Below are 21,404 nucleotides of genomic sequence, written 5' to 3' on the forward strand. Positions count from 1 at the left end.
GACAACTAAAACAATACCTGGTATGAGGATAACAGACTCTGGCATAACCCAGGAGACAAGAAGTTTAAAGTTTTCAGAATTAAGATGATCAAGAAATACACTGCCCATAGCACCAGATGGTCTTTACAGGGCCATTAGCAGTTACCAGATTTAGCAAGATGGATGGTAACATACTTTTATATTTAGGATTTAAGTCGACAACGTGATGCCTAAACTGCCTATCTTATTTCCAGGTATTCTCCATTAAGCAAAACACAATTCATTGCAGCAGTTCACCACCAACCAACATATTTGCCAAAAGAAACAGCAAACTCCCTATTCCCCCCACTTATTCTAAGTCAATCTGTGCATACGAAGGCACACCACATGCTACAGATCCGCTACCTCCAACAACACGCTTGACTCCCAGCAATGAATTAAACAATATTTTCAGTGCCACTTTGCCTAAAAGCACTCGCAAGCTACAGCTCGCAGGCGGGAGGACACGTTCTGCAGGTCAAACACAAGCAGGGGCAGGCCAAGTCCCACAACAGCTTCTAAAAGATGGTTAAATGCCACTCGAGGGCAGCTCACTGCTTGATGCTCATCGTCCCCGTGCCCAACGCTTTCTAGTGCAGAAGAGACGTTACAGGTAACCTGAAACACATCTCACAAACTGAAGTACTTCCTGACACAAAATGTAAGTCCTGGCACTTCGCAGTAGCACTCCAGAGTAAATCACCATTTTGTAACACGAGAAATGGAATTACATTTTTTAAATAACCGTGGTGTATATAAAAGATGTCAGAGTACTCTTACGCTCCTTCTGAACGACCTTTCCTATCCATGCTGATCTACAAACAGAGCTGACAACAGCTTATGCGGGTTTGCAAAACGCTATTATGTCAAGCCTGTCGTACATTCAGTACTTTTTCTTATAAACTATCTCAAACATGCAAGCTAAAACCAAGTAACCAAAGAGTCACCTTCAGCTATTTTTCTACGCTCCCATTAGGTTTCAGCAAAACTAAACCTTTCCTACTTTCAAAGCATCACACACAGACGTTGCCTAGCGTGTAACTTACACCACACAATGCAACCGCATCAGCAGACCCTGCAATTAACTAGGGCACGAGAGTTTTTTTAAAGCGTGTTACATTTGCCCCTGCTGCATGCACTCCCTAACAAGATGGAAGAGAAGCTAAAATGCTGAGTCTCAGACACAGCTGCGTTAGCTGCAGCAGCAGCTAGGGTTACATTTGTTGACATTCAGGGCTAACCTTCTGAAGCTGCAAAGGTGATGCAGGCTCACCTCAGCTGCAGGGCCGTAACCTCCAGTCACCGGAGGCAGCAACATCCTTCCGGCCACGTGCTTTCACCACAGCTCAGCTGACAGAACCAAGAGCAACTCACAAACGTAAGCCATGGCTCGAAATACTTTCCTCTTATGGGTAACCAAGAATTGCTGTTGCACAGAGATTTTTTTTAGTGACCCTAGGCTATGACATCTGCAAATCTCTATATAATCCACAGCTTTGTAAGGTAAGTTTAATAACAAATACTAAACAATTGCAGAGTTGGAATTATCATGCATCTGGCACAGTTGAACAGCTTGCATCTTTGGCTGGTCTTGGAGATCACCAGACCTGCACCTCTAACAGAGGAAGGAGCCCTGAGACCCAATTGCTTCAGGAAAAGTTTGATTCAAAACACAGCTATAGCTTAACAGCAAAGTCAGCGAGCTTTCAGGACACACTCGCACAACCCCTTCCAACAGCAGAGCTGTGGAGACAGTCATAAACAACCTTGGCAAGGACAATGAACATTTTCTGCTGGCACAGGTATTTGCAAAGCCAGCACATGTGGTAAAACCATAGCTGTAGGACCTTAGTGCATGCTGCTCGTACACGAGCAGGCACTTTTTTTGCAGCAAAGGTAAAGCTTATTATGAATTTATGCTTACTTTAAAAAACAGCTGGCGATCGCAACCAAGCCAAACACACACAATGACACGGTAAGTAAATGCAAAGTGCAGTTATAAGTTACAGAATCTCAAAGGAAACTGCCCCCCAGAACGTCAGTGTTACTGCCCTAACAAAACCACTTTAGTGCTGTGCTAATTCCTAGACAGTGAGCAGAATAAATACTTAAAATCTCTGCTTGTCAAAAGAGGGGAAGGTATCTGGAACCTCGCCCACAACAACACAGAAAAGCAAATAGAGTTGAGAGGCTCTTTTAATTAATAAGTATTTTTGTAAAGCAACCTAGAATACCACAACGACAAACACTGTATCAGCAAGTTGCAAAACGACTTACGCTTCAGGCAAAGTCAAACACGCCAGTTCATACTCACCTTGGCTCAATTTTAAGATGACCCAACCGACTTGGCTTGAAAGGGTTCAGAGAGTACTCACCCAGTCCCTAACAGAGCTGAAGGAGTACTAGCCTTCCTCCAGACGTGGTGACAAACAGCTGTGAAGAACGCTAGCTTCAAGTGGCTAGCAAAATTACTATCTCTTTGGCTTATAGAAGTGTATTTAAATCCTACCTTCACTAAAAAGGTAGGTAAGACCTGGAGGGCCTAGGCATAAGGAGAAAGCAGGTCAAGGCTTTTAAGAAGCACCGTAAAAAAAATACAGAATGTAGTAGCACAAAGGAACTGTGCAAGGGAAAACAATAAACGTGCCCAAATGTAGGGCCGTTGGTCATGAAACTGAAGAGCTGAATTATTTAACAGATAAAAAGTAATAAAAGTTTTGCCTAATTGCTAAAAAAAATCTTAATTAGAAAAATATTACAGACACTAATTCTTGAGCTTCAGACACGTATTTTATGCTACAAAAAGCACAGAGGAGTTTTTGTTATGTTCTCTTAGCAGCATGTACCACGAGAGGTACATTGGGGAACATCTCCCGGCTTCTATCGTGACTGCATAAATACGACTACCCAACGTTTCCTAGTTGTACGATAGCTACACAATAAATATTGGATTGACGAAACAGAACATCAAAAAGATGGCAAAAAAATTCTGCAGTTTTGCAGTTCAACGAGAGTAAAATGGAAAATTGTACCACATTAACAAAAGAGACGACTTGCTAAAAAGTGGTCTGGAAATAGCAAGCTCAGAGAAAAGTCTCTTAGCTGCGATCTCAAGGGCAACCTTGCCATTTACAAAAACTAAAAAACTGTTTTTCGGCAAGCAAAAAGAGATGTTGCACTCTCTCCTCGCAGTCTTCTGAATCAGCAGCTCAGCTCCTCCACAGCAGGGGAGCAAGAACCAGCGCTAATTACCGGCTGGAGGAATAAATAACGCAGAGGAAGTGATGTGCCGCCAGCAGATGAAGGCAACGTGCGGTGTCCCAGCTCACACAGGCATTTATTTCATCCGCTTTAAAATCTTCTGTCCTGAGACAACGCTCACTGCTATTGTTTTTCCCCAACACTGTCACGACAGCAACAAAAATAGGAATAAAACGGTATAGCAGTCACATTCTGCAGTTTGTGGTACCGCTGACAGGACTGCCAGCCTAAATGGGAGAAAACCGTCAGTATCCCAGTTTAGAAAGTTCTTCCCCACCAGGATACGTTTTTTGCTTTGGGTGGCAGTAAAAAGCCAAGCTGTATCTTTCAACACCTGTTCTGCCAATACAATTTGATATTGCTGCGACAGAGACAAAACCTCTGCAGTCAGTTACCAGCCCCTTCATTTAAAAGAATCTTTACACACAGTTTAAGCAACTCTTAACAGCTACAAATACTTAGCTCCAAGTGCTAACTTATTCCTACACCAGAAGGAGCAGGGAGATGCATATAAATATTAACACAATCACCTCAGCAGATTTCAAGATGTAATTCTGTCGATAAGAATTAAACCCATAAAGTCACACTTGCATAGCTAGCTCCCTATGGATGTTGTTTAATACATTTCAGAGTTTTATAAATTACTATTTCCCTGCTTCAGGTTAACATGAACTAATTTACATTACTCAATAGGATATTCTAGGAACTCTTCAGCATGAGTTTCAAGATTTCCTCCCAAAATAAAGCCGGCAGCTTGCAAGACTCCTTCTGCCCACTGCCTGCAGTCACTGCACGCCAAGAAAATCCCAGGCATAAATCAATCATTTACAACTGGCCCACCTTCAAGACAGAAGCAGGTGAGAATGTAATGACTTAGGCATTGCTGCATAGAGTTTAAATTCCTCATCCTGCAACTGCTCTGCAGTCTCACATGGCTCTGTAAAACTCGCCCATCAGACAGAGGTGCTATCTGATCGGGACATTCAACGAGTGGCTTTCTGGTAACACCAGAAGCATAAGACCAATTAAAAGCATGTAGCAACTTACGCTGGTTTCTTCAAGGAAAATGTTTGGATTGTTCTCTTGTATACCAGCGGAGCACATCTACGTTACGAGTGTGCACTGGCATACGCACGTGTAAGAAAAATAAAAAAGCCAGCAGAAGCTTCAATCTACAAATCTGACAGCCAATATGAAAAAGCTCTGATGTGAAGCTTAACACGAACGGTTAAAGAAACATTTCAGGTAGAACTAATTATTGATTTCTCATGCCTGAATCTGCCTGCACGAGTTTAAAAGCCCGAGAGAGTCAAACTTCTCTGACATTTTCATTTGAATGATTAATAATCAAATAAAAAAAATAACCCCCAAAGTTAAGCTAGCCTCTTCTCCTCCTGTAGGGAAGATGGTTAATAAGTGAACAATGCGAACAGTCATCCCAATCATGCATCCACACGAGTAACGCCTACCTAAATGGCTGGGGCAACCCAGCACTTCGGAGCACTTCTGGCCACATCCTGCAGACGAAAGCCCGGCGTTGGACACAGCAGCTCCCTCACCCTCACGTGCTCGGCTCTCAGGGCACAGATGCAATTTTAACCCAGGTGCCCAGGCTCCTTACACCATACAGAAGCAGGATGGATATTTCAGCATGAAATGGCTGAGGAAATGGGTAGCACGCCAAGCCCAGCATTATCTCAAGTCAGTGCAATCAGCCCGGGGCCATTAAGAAAGCTGTCCACAGGAAGGACTCCTAAATTCTACTCCCAGACTGCCTAACCCAGAAATGCAGAAAGCTTTTTGTTTCTGAGGATTCCCAGCCCAGAAACCTTCGGGGTGGGTGAGCCTATACTACCTGTACCTAGCAGCGCTGTTACTTGTTGTCAGTTTAATAACACAGCTGCTGATGGTGCCCTTTTTATAAGGCAGGATGGTAGCCCTGAAGGGAAAATACCACAGCTTAGTTCCTTCACTGGTGGGGCAATCTGTATCCATATCTCCATCTCCTAGGACACTACACAAGCTGCAAGTCACGAGTGCTCTCTTCCAGACAGCGTCTGTTCACCTCTCCTATTTCACCCGGTTTAAAAAAAGGCACTAGATTTAAAAACAAACAAACAAAACCATAACGAAGCGGGGCTCTAAAGTTTAGTCATCAGGCATACGGGCAGAAAAGGGCAGGAAATGATAGGCTTTGGATGCTTGCTGTAAGCAACATCTAACATTAAACGAGCACAAAGTTCTGAAACCAAAGGCCAGAACCTGCACGTCTCCTTTCTTGGAGGGCAACATTTTCTTATCCATCCTCTTTCTGGCTCAGTGAATCATGCGTTCTTTTTCTGGATAGTAACACGGCCTCAACCAGGAGAACTGAAGATAACACACAGCTTGACGACTGGGATACTTGCCTGGGACGTGGAAGATGTAGGTTGATCGCTCCAGGCAAAACAGGAAGCTGAAGTAGGGTCTACCACATTCTGAACAAACGCTTTAACTAATAGTTTTTAAAAAGCAGCAGCACCTCCTCTTGCAAGAGCCTCCTAAAGCTGTTGCTGTATTTTGGAGGAGACTGACTCTGCAGCTCACATCGGGTACGATCAGAGAATTCCCACCCGACCAAAACCCCAGGACCTACAGTTAAATAATATTCAGCAAGCTGACAATCATGAGCTAGGCATCCTGCTGATCATCCCTCCTGCAGGTAGGGGGGAAAAAAAAAAAGAGAGGGGGTAAAAGGCTGGGTAAAGCGATAAGGGGGATAGTGAGGGGCCGAGGGGATAACTAGGGGGGTAACTAGGCAGTTGCGGGGGGTTGCTGGGGGGGGTAACTAAGGGCAGTAACTAAGTGGTTGAGGGGGTAACTAGGGGGGTACGGGGGTGGCTGGAGCGTGATTAAGGGAATAAAGGGGGAAAGTAAGGCGCTGAAGGGGTAAATAAGGGGGTAAGGAGGTGGCTAGAGCCATTGAGCCTGCTCTGAAACCCCCAGGAAAACATCATGCAAAACTAAAGAGGTATTATTATAATGTACAATGATGCAATAAAACTGACACACTTAGCTACTGACTTCAGCAATCTCAGTCACAGCAATTAATTTAAGAGTCACTTACCTTTTCTTGTACACATCTGGATAAATAGTGTAATCCTCTTTCCCTTCTCATTTTGCCGCCTCCACTACTCATTCCTGAGGACAGACCATTGGATGCGGCAGTACCGAAGTTGTAGCTGGTCACATTTCTCGTAGTTTCACATTTCACACCGCTCACATTTCTGTAGCTGGTCACACAACAGTACAGAAGTTGGGAGGAAAAAAAAAGAGAAAAAAAAATTAATCAGACCATTTTTTTCAAGACGTTATAGCTGTTATTAGTCCTAGAATTGAAACCTGCTAACCAGAAAAAAATAAAGCTGTCTCACAAGTTGCTAAATGCTGGTAAATACTTGATGTTCTAAATCGGAAAATCTTTATTAACAGCAGCAATGAAAAGGACATACATAAGCGCACCGTTCATACGGGAACAATGACTAAGCCAGAAGACCTGAAATAGAAGAGCTGATTTAGATTGTTATTTTCCAACGCTTCCTTTAAACAGGAGTGGTTCTCTGATTCTGCGATGAACATGCATCTTTGCAAGGATATAAAAGAACAACTCACGAAAATATAGAAAGAGTGCTCATATGCACTTTTTCACACACGGGACACGCTGCCAACAGCTATGATAGAACAGAGAGGCCGTAGACTTGTGTGGCAAGGTAATACAGCATAAGCTTCAGAAGCAGCTCTGGCTTTCATGTGGCCATCAGCAGCAACAGCAGAGGTGTTTGGGTGTGCCAACATTCCAGTCTTTTCAGACATGAATAGAGATCCCTTTTGTAAGGCATTTCACACAAAGGCATTTTTCTGTTACTTAGAAAAGCCTAGACCAAAACCAGAAAGATTTCCTCATCTCAGTGGAAACAGGGAAAAAAATATCCCAAACCAGAAGTGAAATAGGGAATAGCACTAATAAAAGCACTATGGCAAGAAAATGAAGTCTGCCTGGAAAAACTGTGACATCAAAGCTTATCTTGCAGCCAATCAGGAAGTACAAAAGTGCATTAGATCACACTGGAAGACACCAGCTCAAACTTCCAGAAGACTGAGGAGGAGAACTGGTCTAAACTTGTCAAATACTTGACAACAGCCTGCTTAGCACTCTGACTGCATAGAGGAAGACAGATCCCTAAGGCATATGCTCAGACTTTTCTCTAATCCAAACTGTCAATCAATTAGAACACTGAAAAAGAGTCTTACATCAGAATAGGTCTTTATTCGGACAAGTATCGTTTGCCCATAATAGCCCATATTCCTCTTTCTGTTAACACCTGTCAGCTTCAAGGGGGCAAAGACAATTGTCAGCCTTCAAGCAAGTCTGATCTACAATTGGACTCAGGCTTAAAAAAATATATATATATATATATGTATACACACACACACACATATATAGCATTGGTGGGCCAGAGATTTACTGAATATTCCAACTCAGCTGTCCAAAGGGACTCTTGCCAGCAGATCATTGTGGTGCTCCTGCTCCAGAACATGGCACCCAACAGAGACCAGCACCACAAAAAACACTACCACCACTACCTACTCTACAAACAAAAGGTAGGGCACTGCAATGGACTGTGTCAACAAAATCAAAAGCAGTATGAGTTTTCTGGATCTCCTTCCTACATGGAGAAGTAGAAAGGAGTGCTAACAAAGATAATTCAGAACAGTTTGAAAAAAACATAATTAAAACCCAGCAGCTGTTTGCACCTGTACCAGAACCTTAAAGCCAGTCGCTTCCACCCCTAAAAAGGTGGTGGTTGTGAAGTCGAACTTTTAGATGCCAAGACAAAAACGTTGAGTTCTTTCTGCAAGCCAAAGAATGCCCACGGTCACATAAGAATTGCTTGGCAGATGAGCAGAGTCAGCAAAATTCCCTGCTACTGTTCTTGGAAAAGAGCAACCCCCTAAAAAGGTAGGGTGCAAAATGTCCTAACTCAAGCGTTATTACCCCAAACACCATTTGCCCAGAAGGGAAAGCCATCAATATTATCTGGAGGATAACTCATCCTAACCCTAACCAACTAACTCATTAATTAACATCCTAAACCAAGAAAGCAGTATAACACAAAGCAGTCTCCTCAAGAAGAAGTTCAGTTAATTCTTCTGGATTTAGTTTTTTTATTTTAGAGATGAGTTAGCATTTGGCCTCAAATGATTCTAAACAACACAGGGTCTTCATGTGAACTCAGAGCAAACAATTAACTTCATCATGAAAGGAGCATTAAAAATAAATAAATACTAATAAATCTTCTTCCAGGTTTTTGCTCAAAAAATAAAGAAAAAAAAACTGTGACTCACTTCGCCTACTTTACCTTCTAAAGAATACTTCAGAAAGAATCATTCCATGAGGACAGAGCTTTCAAACTCCCAGCAATTAACTAGCTAAAACTAATAGCTTTTCCCCTAGGGAACATTAAGAGGGACAAGTTGTTTTGTTATAAATAAACTGACATACAAACTATGAAATAGCTGTCACAGCAAAATTTGTAACACTAAAGATTTAGTTAAACTACAAAACGATCCCTATTTCCTAGAGAAGGAAAAAATTAGGCCTCCAAAAGCACAGAGCCTTTCCGTGGATACAGCATTATAGCATGCCTTGTTTCCCATCTTCACATCCTACTCAGAAGATAAACTTGGCATAAAAAGTGGTGTATCAGTCATGTATCAGCCATTTTATTATTGTTCATCTTCATTCTTTTCATAAAAGCAACAATTTTCTCAAAGTTACACTGGTCTTCAAACACAATCTGGACTTCGCTGTTCCCTCAAAATACAAAATTTTCCTTGCATTTCCCATTCCTTTTACTGACAACTGTCACCACCTTTCCAAAAAGGCAAGCATGCAGACTGTACTGAAAAGGAGATTTCTTTCTTCCTTCAAGTAAGTTTTAAATGAATAAATGTCATACCTTCCACATTGTTCTGCTTGCTGTCTCACAGGCGAAGTCTTCTCTCTCATCCACTGCAAGTTAAATTTATTTCAAGATTTAGCTGAATAGATACAGACTACACAAAGTACCCAAAACCACTTATGTGTTGTTGTTGTTTTTTTAAAATTTATTTATTTTTAATTTTATAGCACTGAATACGCCTCACCTGCTTAACCTTGTTCCCTAATTCAGCATTGTGGATGCAGTTCAGTTAAACTTTGGGGCTAAAGCGAGCATCACTGCTTCACTCAGCACTGAGGACAAACTGATAGAACACTAAATCAAATTTGTCAAATTCTCTACCAAAGAAAGTAATTATTTTAAACAACATGACAAAAATTGTGTACATGTAGGGCCGAGTTTACCAGCCCCGTAAAAGGGACATACTTTTCTGTTTTCTATCATTTATTATCAACAAGCAAGCAAAAAAAAAAAAAAAAAAAGTAAATTAGATATCCTAGGAACTTCAAAGCTGTTAACTACACTGTCTAGTGCCCAGGTACCTTCAGAGCTTAGTGATAAGAGACGGAGGGTTTGGTGGGCTGTAATTCGGATCACAAGCACACAAAACAGATCTATTTCAGTACTTCTACAAACTGACTTATTGACAAAAGTTGTAGGGGGAAGGATGAGAAAAACAGCCGGTAGGGATCAGAATCAGAGGTATAACCTCATGTTAAAATCGCCTCCATCGCTTTCGTGTCTCCCCAACTGCGTCACAGAGAGACAATTCACATTAAAGCACAGAGCCTTCTGCAGAGCGGGCATCACATTGAAAACAAACTGAAATCAATTGACAAATGCTCTAAGCAAGCTATTTACCCAAAGTTCATCCTGTTATGTTACGGGCATTTGCACGGTTCATATGGCTACAAAGTTATCAGCTATAATAAATAATATTAATAAATATAATATTATAATAAATAACATAATAAACGCACATGTATAGCGTCTATCAGTTTGCCTATTTATCAAATCATTACAATTTTTTCCCCGATAAGTTGCTGTTAATTTGATCTGCGTTGGATGTGCAGCATCCGTTCTCTGTGCAGAATCCCCCAGATATCCCCAAGCACCTCTTTGCTCTGGCACACTGCTTCAATAAACCTACTGGAAAACACCCAGAGATAACAGGCAATAGCAAAGTTGGAAAACCATCTCCGCTGATTATTAATTCACCTGTAAGGTTTATCAGTTACCTACGCAGCGTCGGCACACGCGAGATACAACACTTTCAACATTAACGTGTTGCTGAAGCCCGAGGTTTCAATGTTTGCTCTGTAAGCGTGGGGAATGTTTTATTGCCCTTCCAGGCCAGCTTTAGATGGACTAGACTGATTGTCAATATACGGTGTAAGGGACTTGGCACTTCTGCGAGTGATAAAAACCTAACTGAGCAGCTATCCATGCATAGTGCTCCCTCGGCTTTGCATATGATACTCAGTTACGTTGCTGATTTCATAGCGGAGAGGTTTTGGCTGAACGAACACGTGCAGAGGGCGTCTGCAGAGCACCTCTCTGGGCGCCTGACATTTCTTCGCAATGAGCTGCTGGCAGGGATCTCAGCGTGTCCCCCCTCCAGCACGGGGATTTTCACACCCTGAATTTACAGAATTTGCATTCACCGTCAACCTACCGGACCCTCCCGCACGAAGGAGAAGTAAAGCCCGGCAGGTAACGTGCAGAGAATTTACGAGGGGGCGAGGCGGGGTGCAGGGAGTGGGGAAAGCCCTGGAGGTCCTGAGGGCAGTGGGCTGGGGATGAAAGGGAGGGTGAGGAGGGGGGTAAAAGGCTGGGTAAAGCAATAAGGGGGATAGTGAGGGGCCGAGGGGGTAACTAGGCAGTTGAGGGGGGTTGCTGGGGGGGGTAACTAAGGGCAGTAACTAAGTGGTTGAGGGGGTAACTAGGGGGGTACGGGGGTGGCTGGAGCGTGATTAAGGAAATAAAGGGGGAAAGTAAGGCGCTAAGGAGGTAGGCAGGGGGTGATTAAGGGGATCAGTAAGGGGCCGAGGGGATAACTAAGGGGGGTTAGTAAGGGGTTGAGGGGTAACTAGGCAGTTGAGGGAGTAGCTAAGGGGATAAGGAGGTGGGTAGGGGGTGATTAAGGGAATAAAGAGGAAGTTGAGGGGGTCAGGAAGGGGCTGCAGGCGTAACTAAGGGGGGTTAGTAAAGGGTTGGGGGGGTAACTGGGGGGGTAACTAGGGGGGTAACTGGACAGTTGAGGGGGTAATTAAGGGGATAAGGAGGTGGGTACAGGGCAATTAAAGGGATAAAGGGGCGGGTGAGGGGGTCAGGAAGGGGCTGAGCGATAAGTACACGGGCAACCGAGGCGCTGTGGGGCAGGGCCCGCTGCGTGGGGGCCGCTCCTCACCTGCCTAAACCGGGGGTAGGGGGCCCTCGCGGCGCCCCAACGGTGGCGCCGCCTCTTCATCTTGCTGCCAGCCGCAGCAACTTCTCCTCCTCCTCCTCCTCCTCCTCCTCCTCCAAGCGCTCCGGCTCCGGCTCCCGCTCCGGCGCGGCCGCACCGCCACCGCCGCCGCCTCCGCCGCACCCGCCGCCGGCCGAGCCCTCCGCGGCCGTTCCGCCGCCGGCCGTTGGGCCGCCCGAGGCCATGCCGCCGCGCCCCTCGCTCTGTGCCGTCACACGCCCCCCGCCCGGTCCCGGTCCCGGTCCCGGTCCCGGTCCCGGTCCCGTCCCGTCCCGTCCCTCGCCCTCCCCGCTCCGCCGCTCGCCTCACGCGGCCAACTGGGGCAGGCGATGGCGGCTCCCGTCAGCGCGGTGCGCGCCGCGCGTCACCCGCCCGCGACGGCCCCGGCCCCGGCCTCGCGAGAGGGGAGGGAGGGGAGGGAGGGGAGGAGGAGGCGGGGCCGCGCGGGAAAGCGCGAAGTGAGGGGACGGGGACGGGGACGGGGACGGGGACGGGGACGGGAGCGGGGCTGCCTCGCCTCAGGGATGGCGGCCTCGGGGAGCGGCCGCCATAAGAAAAGCCGGCCCGGACAGCACGAGAACGGGGCTAAAAGACGGCCGCGGAGCCTCCCCGCCCCGTGCCCCGTGGTGCCGAAGGCTGGGGTGCAGCAGCACCGCGCCGGGGGTGGGACAGCGCCACAACCCCACAGTGCTCGTCAAAAAAGCCCCCCACCGATAACCAGTGTGGGAATAGAAATGTTGTTTGTGCAGAGTTACGTTGTTTAGAAGGAGGGAATGTGGTACTTGTTATAAGTTGCCCCCTTAATTAATTTGGCCTCTTGAAGGCCTTGATGTCCACCAGTGCTGGTCACTCTTTAAACGATGCCTCCTAGAAGCACAAGATCAGGCAATTCCTAAATATCGCAAGTCAGGCAGGCGGGGCAGGAGGCCGTCGTGGCTGACCAGGAACATTCTTATGGAGATTAGGCGGAAACAGAGAGTGTTTCGCTACTGGAAGGAGGGCCAGGTGACATGGAAAGAATACAGGGATGCTGCTCGTGTCTGTAGGAAGAAAATTCGTGTGGCTAAAGCACACCTAGAGTTGAAGCTGGCTGTGTCTGTGAGAGAAAATAAAAAGGGTTTTTTTAGATATGTGAATGGAAAAAGGAGAACTAAAGAATACATAGGGCCGCTCCTTGACAGGGAAGGTCTTCTCACAGACGATGACATAGGCAAAGCAGAGACGCTTAACGCCTTCTTTGCCTCTGTCTTCAATGCCGATGATGTGCTTCGGGAACCAGGGTGCCCCGAGCTGGAGGACCGGGACGGTGGGGATGACAAACTCCCAACCGACCCTGAACGTGTGCGGGATCTGCTACTCCACCTGGATCCCTACAAGTCCATGGGTCCGGATGGGATTCATCCCCGGGTGCTGAAGGAGCTGGCGGACGTCATCGCGGAACCTCTCTCAATTATTTTTCAACGATCCTGGGAGTCTGGAGAGGTCCCGGTAGACTGGAAGCTGGCAAATGTTGTGCCGATTTTCAAGAAGGGTCAGAAAGAAGACCCTAGCAATTACAGGCCTGTCAGTCTCACATCAGTGCCTGGTAAAATCATGGAGAAGATGGTTCTCGAACGTATTGAGGCGCACCTGGTGGACAAAGCAGTCATTGGTCCCAGCCAGCATGGGTTTGTGAAGGGTAGGTCCTGCCTAACTAGCCTGATTTCCTTTTATGATAAGATCACCCGTATGGTAGACCAAGGGAAACCAGCTGATGTGATTTTTTTGGACTTCAGCAAGGCTTTTGACACGGTTTCCCATAGGATCCTACTGGACAAAATGTCCAGCATACAGCTAAATAAAAACATCATACGATGGGTGAGCAATTGGCTAACGGGCAGGGCCCAAAGGGTTATGGTGAATGGGGCTGCGTCAGGCTGGCGGGCGGTCACCAGTGGGGTCCCTCAAGGCTCCATTTTAGGGCCGGTACTTTTCAATATTTTTATAAACGATCTGGATGTGGGAATAGAAGGCATTTTGAGCAAGTTTGCTGATGACACCAAACTTGGAGGAGTTGTGGACTCGAATGAGGGTGGAAAGGCCTTGCAGAGGGATCTGGATAGGTTGGAGAGCTGGGCGATCGCCAACCGCATGAAGTTCAATAAGAGCAAGTGTCGGGTCCTGCACCTGGGACGGGGAAACCCTGGCTGCATGTACAGACTGGGCGATGAGACGCTGGAGAGCAGCCTAGAAGAGAGGGATCTGGGGGTCGTGGTAGACAACAAGTTGAATATGAGCCGGCAGTGTGCCCTGGCAGCCAGGAGGGCCAACCGTATCCTGGGGTGCATCAAGCACGGCATCGCTAGTAGGTCAAGGGAGGTGATTGTCCCGCTCTACTCTGCGCTGGTGCGGCCTCACCTCGAGTACTGTGTGCAGTTCTGGGCACCACAGTATAAAAAGGACATGAAACTGTTGGAGAGTGTCCAGAGGAGGGCTACGAAGATGGTGAAAGGCCTGGAGGGGAAGACGTACGAGGAACGGCTGAGGGCACTGGGCCTGTTCAGCCTGGAGAAGAGGAGGCTGAGGGGAGACCTCATCGCAGTCTACAACTTCCTCGTAAGGGGGTGTCGAGAGGCAGGAGACCTTTTCTCCATTAACACCAGCGACAGGACCCGCGGGAATGGAGTTAAGCTGAGGCAGGGGAAGTTTAGGCTGGACATCAGGAAGGGGTTCTTCACAGAGAGAGTGGTTGCACACTGGAACAGGCTCCCCAGGGAAGTGGTCACTGCACTGAGCCTGACTGAATTTAAGAAGAGATTGGACTGTGCACTTAGTCACATGGTCTGAACTTGGGTAGACCTGTGCGCTGTCAAAAGTTGGACTTGATGATCCTTAAGGGTCCCTTCCAACTCAGGATATTCTATGATTCTATGATTCTATGAATTTTCAGAGAGCATTGCATTAATAATAGAAAGGAATTTATTGAGTAAGCAACAGCAAGCAAAACAGCGCTGGGCGGCCGGGGAGTCTCGGCTCCGCCAACGGTGCGCACCTCACCCCCCCCAGGGTCCCTTTTTATATCTTGGTGATTTCAGGATTACGCAGCACGTCTGGGTGTGTTCTGCGACTGCGCGCACTGTTGCTAGGGGGTCGTCTCTGTCCCTCTGGTGGTCGTGAAGATGAAGGCCGTAGTCTTCCTCGGCGTTGTGGTTCAACTTCTTTCTTTATTTGGTCATGTTGGCCCAGCGTGAGACAGGAAGGCAAGATGTTGATACACTAGTTTAACAACTTATCAGGAGATGGCTACATGAACTTTGCAGCGGTGTCTTTTGAACAAAAGAGGCTACTGAGATGCAGAAGGAGAGAAGGGGAGAGGGTTCTCTTTTTTGTTACATTAAGCAAAGGAATTTTCATAGTGTCTAGCTAAGCATTATACAGCTCCTTACTTCAGCAGGGAGTTTTCACAACTCCCGTTCCTCAAACAGAACTCCTTGTTTTTACAGAAGACAATGAACGAACATTCATTGTGTATTACAATCCCTCCTTTTTCTTTTAGTTACTCATTTTGTTCATTGAAGCTCTGCAATGCCTGGCTACTAAGAACTAATGTTTCCTCGATTCCTTCGTTGGTACTTATTGGCTCGTATCTGGCATGTATGAGCATTAAATGTGCCGCTTCTAAATGTCCCTTTACAATCGCAATCAATTTATTAAAAATACATGGTCCAAAAGTTAGTGCTATTATTAAGAACAACAAAGGTCCTGTTATTGTTGATAATAAAGTAGTAAGCCAAGGTGAATAATTAAACCAAGATTCGTACCAGCTCTGTCGGGCTTCATTCTCCCGTTTCCTTTTTTTTTCAACCCTTCCCTGGGTCTTGCCATTGTATCTCTGACCTCTCCAGTGTGATCAGCATACACACAGCATTCCTCTTTCGGGGCTGCACACAGCCCGTCCTGTTATAAAAAAAATACCAAATCTAATCCCCTATGATTTTGTAACACTACCTCTGAAAGCAACCTGATAGATTTTCCAGGGCCGAGATGGATTGTTCAATTTGGGTCAGGTCCTCGTCCACAGCAATGCATAAGGAAGTAAATTCTTGATTTTGTTTAACCAATGAGGCTACCCTGGTCCCCACTCCAGCTCCTCCCAGGATTATTAGGGTGGCCAAAGTTAGAGCCATGAATGGTTCCCATCTTTCCAGATGATGACTTTCCACTGTGTCTGGGTGTACATATAATCCTCAGGGTGGTATAGAATCCTTGGTATAATTATCACCTGTATACAGAAATCACGAGACGCATTAAAGAGTTTTAGTGATAGACAAGGAGTTATGCCCACTCACAAACAAACCCACTTAGCGTTGTTGGCTGGGATTAACCACTCGGCTGATTGTTTTCCATTCTCCATGATATTACGTAGGTGACACTTCCCACTAGGAACCGTGCACACACACCTACCACCTCCAGTGACTTGTGTTAGTGTTACCCTTATGTCTTTTCCCCAACTGCATTGTAGAGGGTTGTTCTCGTTTGTGCGGGAGGGCTCCCCAGGATTCCCGATAGCATCATAATATGAAGGCCTTATACTAAAGCATAATCAACAGTGTTTTGTTACATTTGGGTTTGTTTTGTTTAATAATTGGTAGCTGGCATTCATGACCCCCCCATATGTTATTCTCAGCTATGTTATCATTCTCGGCTTTACCTGAGCTCGTAGGGCTGCCGAGGGTTGGAAGTGTAGTATTTTCCGCAGGCTGGATTCCCTGGACATTTTCTGACAATACCTCATTTGGTCCTACTGCCTGGGGCCTATCGGCATCCTCCTTTTTATTAGTATGAGTCCTCCCCTATCTGTTCTGTGTTTGTAAAATCTGACACCTCACATTTTTCCTAGTACCCAGCTAGTATCATCCAAGTTTGTTATATTTATATATAGAACCTTGCAAATTTCTTTATTTCCATGGAAGGTTCCTGTATACCCTATACCATGCCCTCACCACCTGTAACGGGGACCTGCTTGTTGGTTACAACCTTGCGGCCCATATCCCACTTGTAAGAATTTATTCCGACCAGCCCCGAGTGTCCAGTCCATAGCAATCATAGAATCATAGAATCATAGAATATCCTGAGTTGGAAGGGACCCTTAAGGATCATCAAGTCCAACTCTTGACAGCGCACAGGTCTACCCAAGTTCAGACCATGTGACTAAGTGCACAGTCCAATCTCTTCTTAAATTCAGTCAGGCTCGGTGCAGTGACCACTTCCCTGGGGAGCCTGTTCCAGTGTGCAACCACTCTCTCTGTGAAGAACCCCTTCCTGATGTCCAGCCTAAACTTCCCCTGCCTCAGCTTAACTCCATTCCCGCGGGTCCTGTCGCTGGTGTTAATGGAGAAAAGGTCTCCTGCCTCTCGACACCCCCTTACGAGGAAGTTGTAGACTGCGATGAGGTCTCCCCTCAGCCTCCTCTTCTCCAGGCTGAACAGGCCCAGTGCCCTCAGCCGTTCCTCGTACGTCTTCCCCTCCAGGCCTTTCACCATCTTCGTAGCCCTCCTCTGGACACTCTCCAACAGTTTCATGTCCTTTTTATACTGTGGTGCCCAGAACTGCACACAGTACTCGAGGTGAGGCCGCACCAGCGCAGAGTAGAGCGGGACAATCACCTCCCTTGACCTACTAGCGATGCCGTGCTTGATGCACCCCAGGATACGGTTGGCCCTCCTGGCTGCCAGGGCACACTGCCGGCTCATATTCAACTTGTTGTCTACCACGACCCCCAGATCCCTCTCTTCTAGGCTGCTCTCCAGCGTCTCATCGCCCAGTCTGTACATGCAGCCAGGGTTTCCCCGTCCCAGGTGCAGGACCCGACACTTGCTCTTATTGAACTTCATGCGGTTGGCGATCGCCCAGCTCTCCAACCTATCCAGATCCCTCTGCAAGGCCTTTCCACCCTCATTCGAGTCCACAACTCCTCCAAGTTTGGTGTCATCAGCAAACTTGCTCAAAATGCCTTCTATTCCCACATCCAGATCGTTTATAAAAATATTGAAAAGTACCGGCCCTAAAATGGAGCCTTGAGGGACCCCACTGGTGACCGCCCGCCAGCCTGACGCAGCCCCATTCACCATAACCCTTTGGGCCCTGCCCGTTAGCCAATTGCTCACCCATCGTATGATGTTTTTATTTAGCTGTATGCTGGACATTTTGTCCAGTAGGATCCTATGGGAAACCGTGTCAAAAGCCTTGCTGAAGTCCAAAAAAATCACATCAGCTGGTTTCCCTTGGTCTACCATACGGGTGATCTTATCATAAAAGGAAATCAGGTTAGTTAGGCAGGACCTACCCTTCACAAACCCATGCTGGCTGGGACCAATGACTGCTTTGTCCCCCAGGTGCGCCTCAATACGTTCGAGAACCATCTTCTCCATGATTTTACCAGGCACTGACGTGAGACTGACAGGCCTGTAATTGCTAGGGTCTTCTTTCTGACCCTTCTTGAAAATCGGCACAACATTTGCCAGCTTCCAGTCTACCGGGACCTCTCCAGACTCCCAGGATCGTTGAAAAATAATTGAGAGAGGTTCCGCGATGACGTCCGCCAGCTCCTTCAGCACCCGGGGATGAATCCCATCCGGACCCATGGACTTGTAGGGATCCAGGTGGAGTAGCAGATCCCGCACACGTTCAGGGTCTGGTTTCACACCCCCAGTATGCACAATAATACATGTTCGGGTAATTACAGTACCCCTTTCCTGGGTTAGAACTTGGGCAGAAATAAAATCCTGATCGGTTAAAGCATGGCTGCACTGACACCAGGTCACATAATGTGATGCGGAAACTGGGAGCACCCGCTGTCGTTGTTTGCTGGATGACGAATTGATCCTTCCATCTGATCAAGCTCCATTTAAAAGGCTGATGGGGATGCGCAGACCCATAGCTGACCAAAATGATGATACTGACTCCCATGTATCGTAGGAGGTGGTTGGAGCCCATCTAAATTGGCGGCCCCTCAGTCCCCCACCGTTTTCACTTCTCTGCCTCGCTTGTCAGTTCGGTTGCAGTGAACTACAAGGTATCGGTTCTTCTTGGCAGCAGCAGTGTTCTTCAGGGGAACCTACTAGGGAGCCTTTGAAACAGGGCCTCCTCCCCTTCCCACGATACACAGATAATATAAAATACTTATCGAGTCCGTCTTAGTGTCAGCTTCAAGTCGTCAGGGCCTGGAGCTGCCTCCCATTTACCTTCCCGGATTGGTCCTTTCACACGGCTGGCATGCGTCCATCCTTTCTCCGCAGTTCGAACAGCCGTTTCTGTGGTAAGCAAAACAACATAGGGGCCTTCCCCATCGTGGTGTTAAAGCAGTCTCTTTCCAAGTCTTAATTAGAATTGAGGGTGATCAAGTGGCAATTCCAAGTCATAGGGTATACCATATAGCATTTCAAAAGGAGAAATTCCTACATCAGTTCTGGGCTGTGTCCATATGTTTAACAGTGCAAGGGGTAAGCATTTTACCCAAGAAGCCTTAGTTTCCAGCACAAGTTTTGTTAGTTGTTTCTTAATTTCACCATTCATTCGCTCTACCTTTCCAGAAGAGGAGGGGTGCTGTGAAAAATCCCACTCAATTGCTAAGGCCTGCTTTAACCCTTGCAGTAAAGCTTTACACCCATTCAGTCACATGGTCAATTACGACAAACAAGTAACTTAGTAAAGTCTACCTGTATACTTTGGAAAGGTCAAAACCCTGGCTCCCGTCCCCCTCTAGACAGGTTACAGAAGGCCTTTTTATTTACCTTTTGACATATAGTACATCCTCTGCATGTGTGCTTCTCTAAAGTATATATTCCTACATAGACATGCTTTCTTAGAACAACATCACACATTGCTTGCACCTCCCAATGACTCTTCTGATGTAAAACAGTTAATATTTGCCTCATTATCACTTTATTCAGCATTTCTCTCCCATCAGGGAGTATCGATTTTCCTTAAAATGATCCACATATTTGTAACATTAATACCTCCTTGGGAGGTTGTAGTTGCTCCAAAATCTTTTTTAGAATTTACCCAAATAGATAGGTGGCCCTGTATAGCCCTGAGGTAAAATTGTCCACCTATATTGTTGCTTCCGCACCCATTTCAGGGTCTTTCCAGTCAGAGGTGAATATACATGTATGTTTGCTCTCAGGGCCAGAGAGCACTCCATTAATAACACTGTTATTCTAGTCTAACAATTTACTAGTTGAATGCCCAATTTAATCATCAAATCCCTTCCCAACAAGTTAGTCTCTGCCTTGGATACATACAATAATTGCCCAGTGATCATTTTATCCCCTAGTCTCAGCTTGGTATCCCCCAAAAGTGGCACTGTTATCCCAGTCCCTTCTACCCCTATCACATTTAGGGTTTCATTTGTTAATTTAATCCCTGATACTTTACAAGTCAGTAATGACTTAGCTGCCCCAGTGTATTGGGTTTGATGGCAAGGTTCGGGGGTGTGAGGGGTGTGGGGGTGGGAAACTGCAGTGGCAGCCCCCGTGAAAAAACAAAAACAAAAACAAAAACAAAAAACAGAAACCTCCCCGTGGTAGATAAGGGACAATTTCATCTGGCCCTAAAGGGGCCCACTGCTGCCCAGAGCCAATCCAAACAAACAAACAAAGAAACAAACAAAAAGCTGCTGCTCAACAGCAGTTGGGAGAGCGAGAAACCCCCCCGCAGACACCAAAGTCAGTGCAGAAGGAGGGGGAGGAGGCGCTCCAGGCGCTGGAGCCGAAGCCCCCCTGTGGCCGCTGGAGAGGCCCCTGGTGGAGCAGGCTGTTCCCCCCTCCCCGATGCTTGGGAAACTGAACAAACACCACAGCAAATATGCAAATATACCAAAACTTCTAGACTGTTACTTAGATAATGCCTACATCACCTTTCCCTGCTCATACAACTTTGAATACCTTTAACACTTTCAACAAACCTTTTAACACTTCCTTTATCTTTCTCTAGCCTTTACTTTTCTAATGCCGACATCAAAGGCTCAGTCAGGGGCCAACTTAATTCCGTACCTTTTCCCTCCAAGATGCTGAAACAACCTCAATATACAACATTTCATCCTGTTTTCCTTCTTTCCACAAAAACAACATTGACTGTAATATGGTGTTATAATTAATACTTCCATTTAGGGGCCACTCCGCTCCATCCTCTAGTTTATAAAGTGGCCACCACTGATTACAATATTTGATAAGGGTTCTTTTACTCTCTGTACCCTCTCATCCCACTATATCCCTCCAATGTGTTAGTATACATCCTAGGGGGCTTTTCCTCGGGATTTCTTTGCTTTGAACTTTTCCTATTGTAATCTACAGTGGTTAATATTCCACCGCTTTCCTAGAATCTCTTTACTAGTCAATCCCAATCCCTCCAAAATCCACAATATATAGATACACAAGTAAAATCAGACCACTGTAAATTAATTGCCTGTAGACAATTACACTGGGAACATTTAAACCTGATGAGCCGATAATATGCCTGGGCAAATTTTGTTCCCTTAGACATACACCTCAATGGCAGTTCTTATATTTACATATTTACATATTAACATAGGTATAAAAGAACACTTTAACAAAAATGCCCGGGCTTGTATATATACAATATACAATGTACAGTTATTATTCCAGTTAGAATTATTCCTCAGCAGCTGGAAACATTAT

The 21,404-nt window shown here is 46.1% G+C and overlaps 1 protein-coding gene across 15 annotated transcripts in view; it reads right to left on the bottom strand.

Moving 5' to 3' along the window:
* The window catches only part of LOC113841408 (uncharacterized), a 79,210-nt gene that overhangs the window by 23,962 nt on the left and 33,844 nt on the right, over nucleotides 1-21,404 (bottom strand). For all 15 annotated transcript variants that reach the window (XR_005263095.2, XR_005263097.2, XM_072033211.1 and 12 more), the window contains 2 exons: nucleotides 9,279-9,331; nucleotides 6,386-6,551 (listed from right to left, as the gene is read on the bottom strand). Coding sequence is in view for 13 of the 15 variants with exons in the window: in XM_072033211.1 (XP_071889312.1) it covers nucleotides 6,386-6,551; nucleotides 9,279-9,331 (219 nt within the window). In the remaining 2 variants the exon portion in view is untranslated. The remainder of the gene's footprint in view (nucleotides 1-6,385; nucleotides 6,552-9,278; nucleotides 9,332-21,404) is intronic.

The sequence above is a fragment of the Anas platyrhynchos genome, chromosome 2 (assembly GCF_047663525.1).
Source record: "Anas platyrhynchos isolate ZD024472 breed Pekin duck chromosome 2, IASCAAS_PekinDuck_T2T, whole genome shotgun sequence".
NCBI lineage: Eukaryota > Metazoa > Chordata > Aves > Anseriformes > Anatidae > Anas > Anas platyrhynchos.